Source organism: Nerophis ophidion, linkage group LG28 (assembly GCF_033978795.1).
Source record: "Nerophis ophidion isolate RoL-2023_Sa linkage group LG28, RoL_Noph_v1.0, whole genome shotgun sequence".
Taxonomy (NCBI): Eukaryota; Metazoa; Chordata; class Actinopteri; order Syngnathiformes; family Syngnathidae; genus Nerophis; species Nerophis ophidion.
In genome coordinates, this window is record NC_084638.1 from 34692021 (window position 1) to 34699549 (window position 7529).

The 7529-nt window shown below is 40.6% G+C and overlaps 1 protein-coding gene across 1 annotated transcript; it reads right to left on the reverse strand.

The window, feature by feature from the left end:
* Positions 1-1571: 1571 nt before the first annotated feature.
* LOC133545384 (endonuclease 8-like 1) lies at positions 1572-7205 on the reverse strand. The gene is made up of 5 exons (XM_061890889.1): positions 4563-7205; positions 4411-4495; positions 4200-4321; positions 4096-4123; positions 1572-4014 (listed from the first exon to the last, which is right to left on the reverse strand). Exons 2-5 carry the CDS (start codon positions 4475-4477, stop codon positions 3902-3904), a joined length of 330 nt encoding a protein of 109 aa, XP_061746873.1. The 5' UTR covers positions 4478-4495; positions 4563-7205; the 3' UTR covers positions 1572-3901.
* Between the last annotated feature and the right edge of the window lie 324 nt (positions 7206-7529).

The following is a 7529-nucleotide window of genomic DNA, read 5'->3' on the forward strand; positions in this document are numbered from 1 at the left end:
AAGGAGGCCATCACGCTGCAAAGACAACTGACATAGTTGCACACAGGGCTGTGAGAAAGGAGGCCATCACGCTGCAAAGACAACTGACATAGTTGCACACAGGGCTGTGAGAAAGGAGGCCATCACGCTGCAAAGACAACTGACATAGTTGCACACAGGGCTGTGAGAAAGGAGGCCATCACGCTGCAAAGACAACTGACATAGTTGCACACAGGGCTGTGAGAAAGGAGGCCATCACGCTGCAAAGACAACTGACATAGTTGCACACAGGGCTGTGAGAAAGGAGGCCATCACGCTGCAAAGACAACTGACATAGTTGCACACAGGGCTGTGAGAAAGGAGGCCATCACGCTGCAAAGACAACTGACATAGTTGCACACAGGGCTGTGAGAAAGGAGGCCATCACGCTGCAAAGACAACTGAACAGAGAAGCCTTTGTTCTACGTGTGCATGTCATATTTGGACTGTTAGAAATAAAAAGAAGAAGATATATATTCAGCAATATCATTTTATAGCTGCTGGACAACTTAAAGGGCCGATTAAACCAAAGTCTATTAATTTATGTTGTTTTTTAATGGTATTCCTTTTTTGATTTAGAAAATATGCACCGTATTTTTCGGACTATAAGTAGCAGTTTTTTTTTCATAGTTTGGCCGGGGGTGCGACTTATATTCAGGAGCGACTTATGTGTGAAATTATTAACACATTACCGTAAAATATCAATATTATTTATCTCATTGACGTAAGAGACTAGACGTATAAGATTTTATGGGATTTATGGATTAGGAGTGAGAGATAGTTTGTTAAAGGTATAACATGTTCTATATGTTCTAGTTATTTGAATGACTCTTACCATAATATGTTAGCTTAACATAGCAGTTGCTTATTTATGCCTCATATAACCTACACTTATTCAGCCTGTTCTTCACTATTCTTGATTTATTTTAAATTGCCTTTCAAATGTCTATTCTTGCCGTCTGGTTTTATCAAATAAATTTCCCCCCAAAAATGCGACTTATACTCCAGTGCGACTTGTATGTTTTTTTTCCTTCTTTATTATGCATTTTCGGCAGGTGCGACTTATACTCCGAAAAATATGGTATTGAACAAATATATAAACGCAACACTTTTGTTTTTGCTCCCATTTATCATGAATTGAACTTAAAGATCTGAAACTTTTACCATACAGAAAATATATATTCCTCTCAAAAATTACTTACTGGGTGACATGTCCGGTGAGTATGCTGGTCATGCAAGAACTGGGATGTTTTTAGCTTCCAGATCCTTGCAACATGAGTTAGTAAATGTTATTTATAAAGGTGATGGCCTCGGGTGATTAGTACAACAATGGGGCTCAGGGTCTCGTGACAGTATCTCTGCGCATGGAAAATGCCATCAATAAAATGCACGTGGTTTCGCTGTCAATAATAACATACCAAAACCTCTGTATTGTGCCAGACGCCATTGAGTGTGAGCATTTGCCCACTCAAGTTGGTTAAGAAGACAAACTGCAGTTAGGTCGAGACCCCGATGAGGACCACGAGCATGCAGATGAGCTTTCTTGAGACAGATTGATTGATTGATACTTTTATTAGTAGATTGCACAGTTCAGTACATATTCCGTACAATTGACCACTAATTGGTAACACCCCAATACGTTTTTCAACTTGTTTAAGTCGGGGTCCACGTTAATCAATTCATGGTAGTTTCTTACAGTTTGTGCAGAAATGCTATGGTTAAGCAAACCAATTGTTGTAGCAGCTGTCCGGGTGGCAGGTCTCAGCCAATCAATATGGTCTGCGGCTGTGAGGCCAGTTGGATGTATTGCCAAATTCTCTGAAACACCTTTGGAGGCGGCTTATACTAAACGGCCTGGGCTACTGGGTGGGAAGTTGGAGAAGATGCAGGTGGAGGCCCCCTTGGTGTCCTGGGTTGTAGATTACCTGACTGACAGACCACAGTATATGCCACTGCAGGACTGTGTGTCTGACAGGCTGGTCAGCAACACCGGGGCCCCGGAGGCTACAGTACTCTTCCCCCTTCCTCTACACCATTTACACCACCCATTTCCACTATCAGTCAGAGTCCTGCCACCTTCAGAAGTTTTCTGATGACTCTGCGATAGTGGGGTGTATTGAGGAAGGTGATGACGAGGAATACAGGACACTGGTGGAGGACTTTGTCACATGGTGTGGAAAGAACCACCTCCAGCTCAATGTTACGGAGACCAAGGAGCTGGTTGTGGACCTGGGAAGGAGGAGGAGTACTCTGGCGACCCCTGTTTCCATCAAAGGGGTGGATGTGTACATGGTAGAGGATTATAAATACCTCGGAGTACACATGGACAACAAGCTGAATGGGTCAAAACACGCTGAGGCCCTCTACAAGAAGGGACAGAGCCGAATCTATATTTCCTTTGGAGGCTAGGATCCTTCAACGTCTGTACAAAGATGTTGAAGATGTTCTACGAGTCGCTGGTGGCAGGCGCCCTCTTGTACGACGTGGCCTGCTGGGGCAGCGGGCTGAGAGTGAGGGACACATACAGACTGGACAAGTTGGTAGAGAAGGCCAGTAACAAGATGGGAGTGGAGCTGGACTCTCTGGCGGTGGTGTCAGAGAGAAGTCTAGCAAAACTCCTAGCCATTATGGACAACACCTCCCACCCACTACACTCGGACCTTGCAGAGAGAATGAGCACCTTCAGTGGAAGGCTCAGACTCCCAAAATGCAACACGGAACGACACAGGAGGTCCTTCACACCGACAGCCATCCGACTGTATAATGCATATGTTCCTTGACTGCACTTAAATGTAGAATATATTTATATTATTCATATATATTATATTATTTATTATTATCATTGTTTATTGTGAGCGAACTGTGGTGCTGAATTTCCCCCAGGGATCAATAAAGTACTTTCTATTCTATTCTATTCTTATGGCGGAGAAATAAACATTTAATTGACGGGCAACAGCTCTGGTGGACATTGCTGCAGTCAGCATGCCTACTGCACGCTCCCTCAAAACTTGCGACATCTGAAGCATTGTGTTGTGTGATAAAACTGCACATTTCACAGTGGCCTTTTATTTTGGACAGCTCAAGGCACACCTGTCAGGTGGGATGGATTATCTTGGCAAAGAAAAAATGCTCACTAACAAATGTATACAGATTTGTGAACAATATTTGAGAGGAACAGGTATTTTGTGTTTATAGTCAAAGTTTTCGATCTTTGAGTTCATTTAAATTGGGAACAAGAACAAAAGCGTTGCGTTTTTTTTTTTGTATTTAGTATAACTCCTAAAAAAAATGTCTTGCAATATGCAGTTTGATCATTCCTGCTGCAAATAGTATACATACTGTGATTCTATATTGCAGAAAAGGTGTTAGATGATCGATATGTGCTATAATCTAATATAAGCCCCCCTCCAGTGTGGAGAGCATAATAACATGAATGTAGAGGGAAAGAAGTGTTTCCAAGGGCACATAATGCTTCTAGTACACAAAAATAGGGTGATCTGTGCCACTTTTGCTGCTATCAATTGCACAAAGTAGATCACATACAACACGTCCACCAACAGTACATGCAATTTTATAGTTTGCGCACACAGATAAGTGTGTGGGAATTGGATCCTCAAAGATCAGGCTCTTAATATTTTCAGAAAATGGGAGTATTATTAGAATCAGACCTGCAGCTGGCTCTGTATTGTTCTTTTTCCTCCTGCCTGACGTGGATTTCGGTTCTTGCTGAGGTGTGTTTGCTGATCTTCTTCTGGGTGTGGCTTCTTCTTGAGGTCCATTTTCTTCTTCCTTTGCTGCTTTTGTGGGCTTTTTGGCTGCTTTTTTCTTCACTGTGCTGTCAGAGTTGTGTTTCCTGGACACCTGAAGTACAGCCACAATGGGGTTAGATTTCTATGTGCTGGTGGTGATTACCTACTGAATATACCTTTTTCTTGCGGGGGTAATCATGGTCTGCATCTGTATCTTTTCTCTTTTTGGCCTTTGGAGACTTTGATTCTGGTGTGTGAGAAAAGATAAAGACACACTAAGCTTTCTCTTATGTGTAATGGTATCTCAACTATTTTTTCTGGCGTTTACCTTTAGGAGCCATAGGACCTGGATCGCCCTGAAATGACACCATTTTATATTAGTCAATACATGCTACAAATATAGTTGTTACGTATGAAAATGTGTTTGCATACTTTGAACCACATAGTCCTGCCATTGTGGTCGCGTACAGACTTCATTCCATCCACATAGTAACACTGCAACCAGGCCTCAAAACCTGAGTAGTCTTTCTTCTCTGGATCGTAACCTTTCCCACCTCCATAAACAAAAAGTCTAAATAAGAGGAGCACCTTTGTGTCGTTGTCTTCCCCCCACCCCGATCAACCTTGAAACATGGATTCTTACCTAAGTTCACCACCTCCAGCGGTACTGTGTGGCAAAGTCTGAGCAGGTCTGTATTCTCCTCTTCCATTTTGTCCTTTTTGGCTCCCTTAACATTTTTGGGCAAAATAAACTGTTAATAATCGAGGTAAAATACTTGTTTGTACTTATTTGACCTTTTTGCTATGGATCTCCTTTTTTACAGCTTTCTTGTCTTCACACGCATCCTCTGACTCGAGGCCTTCCAGCACAGTCCGGGCAGGCACAAAGGGTGGAATGTTCAACCTGGAAGACACACATGGGCATCTTTCCAAAAACAGAAGGTATTTTGTGTGGAAACAGTGCTACACTTTTATAGTAAACACATTTCCAAGTGAAATTAGGAATTGCTTGTTTATTCATCCAAGATGATTAGAATCTGGGGAATACAAAAACATTCTTCACTCTCCTTTTCAGATCACGGTGACCTGAGTATGTATCTTCATTCAATGGTCATTTCTTTTACAGCAGGCTCTTTGGTGAAGTGTAATATTATTGCTAGGAGTCTTGCAAAAGTACTTCACACAGTGGGCACGGCTGTAACAAAATAACACTGCAATGTACTGTCAACATGTACAAAACCCCAAACCAGTGAAGTAGCACGTTGTGTAAATGGTAAATAAAAACAGAATACAATGATTTGTAAATCCTTTTTAACTTATATTCAATTGAATAGACTGCAAAGACAAGATATTTGATGTTGGATCTGAGAAACTTTTTTTTTTGCAAATATTAGCTCATTTTGGAATTTGATGCCTGCAACATGCTTAAAAAAAGCTGGCACGAGTGTCAAAAAAGACCGAAAAAGTTGAGGAATGCTCATCAAACTCTTGTTTCCCATAGCAAAGCAAAATTGAAGATGAGATCTCATGTATGTCTTATATCTATCTCCTAGACATAAAAGAGCACTAATGGAGACCAAAGTAGTTTTCTCATTCTTCTCAAATGTATCTCCTGAGAAATAAGGCTCACAGTGAGCACTATGAGAGATCTCATAGTTGTCCAATAGTTATCTCTTTTCCCCATTTCAACTAAGACCAAAATGAGAGATGAATGAGCTGGTCTCCAATATGTCTCAATTATGACTCAGTGAGAGAAACACCTGGTTTTGTTTCTCACTACTCACTGTTTGAGTTCTCAGATGTCTCTTTTCTATTTCGGCAAAAAGACAATTGATGAGTATTGGTTTCAATATGTCTCAATGATGTCTCAGTGAGAGATATACTTGGTTTTGTCTCTCACTGCTCACTATTTGAGTTGTTAGATACACCCGTTTTCTAAAAAAATGCATTTTAATGGGCTCAATTTAGTTATACCTCAATCATATTCCAGTTGATCTCATGCCAACATTGGGAGAAAATAATGAATTCAGACAATATGGATATATGGTCTGTAATCTAAATGGTTTATTTAAATAAAGTTGGACTTAATTTGTTGATTTCTTATCCACACGTCATGTACAGTAACTCAGTGACTACAATTGTGAGATTTAAAACTGAACCCAAACAATACTGATATGATCACAAGACACTTTTTAAGAGCTTTTAACATTTGTGAACTTTCTAGAGCAGTGGTTCTCAAACTCTTTTAACAAAGTACCACTTCAGAAGATATTTGGCTCTCCAACCACCATCATAAGGACTAATATTAAAATACAGTAGCATAGTAGGCCTATGTATTCATTAAAAAGGACAGTGGCTTTATTAAACAAGTAAATGTAATATATTTGCCACTGAAATATTACACACAATGCAAAAACATCATCAACAATGATACTCCATATACAGTACATATTTACAGAATCCACGGCAACATCACATCAGTGTGTATTTTCAGAGCATTTATAACAATGATTAAAGATTTGATTTGTGGCTTCTTAGGCCAGTTCAGTTCTTCATTATTTCAAACTTTTCAAGTGTGTTGGGGAAATGAACTGCAATCACTATGCCAGGCATAGATGTGAAGTCAAGGAAAACAACTTTACCCAATATGTCATCCAAGAATACTACTGTACTGCAGAGGTTTCCAATAGGGGAATAACATGACTGCATGTCTCATATGTTACACTATCTTGCAGCAAAGAAAAACCTGCATGTTTATATTCACCAACGAGGGCCCATTTGGCACATGAATGTGCTGTGGTAAACAAGAAATCAATCTGTACATACTTTAAAAAAAGGATGAGAACCTTTCTTCTGACACACTGGTCCCACAAAGCAGGCATTTTATTTGTTTACTTTCTATTGGCCCAAAACAATTCTTGGAGGATTTATGTAATATAGTAGGCGATGATGCAGAGTGGGATAAAAAAAAGTTTTGGAACTTCTGCACACTGTTTAAGCAGTCTGTGTTCAGACTATCGGGATAAAGCAACTTGAACATTTTGAGCATATGGCTTAGGGCCTTACCTGTGACTTTAGGACAGTTTACATAACCCATGCTGATCAGAAGGCACTCTGCCATGGTTTCTGATGCATTGTCATGTATTGGTTTGTCTGTTGTGTCCTTGAAATTGGACTCTTCTGCACACTCCTCACTCAAACCATCTTCAAATCCTTCATTAAACGTATGTCCGTCATTGTACATCCAATCCCCTATATCAGGGAGAGCTTCCTCAAATGATTGAAATGGATCATACTCAGCATCGACATGTCATTCAGTTGTTAGGCCATCAGGAGGATGTATGAGGGCTGATCTGGAAAATGGTTTTCCATTCTCTTCGATGGTCAGAAGTAGAAATATTTTCATGTGCTGAAAGTAAAATAGAATACAAATCACTAAAGGTTTTTGATAACATTTTGTCACAAGGCAAAACGTATAACATCTCAGCATATCGCTCACATTCTTACACTCCAAAGTTTGTCACATTTGAGCAGGATTTGCTTTGAGACAAAATTCACAGCAAAACATTATTCAGCCACAGAAGACGGTGGGTGTACCTGGCAGGTGGGGAGAGGCTTGATGTTCCAGAGTGGTACATCCTGCACGGTCACCTGAAGGTTGGATGTGTTCCATTTGAAGAGCAGTGTTTTGGGCTCCTTCAGGGGGCACCGCCTCATGCAGTGTTACCCTGCTGCTACCCCCTGACACAAAGAAGAGGAACC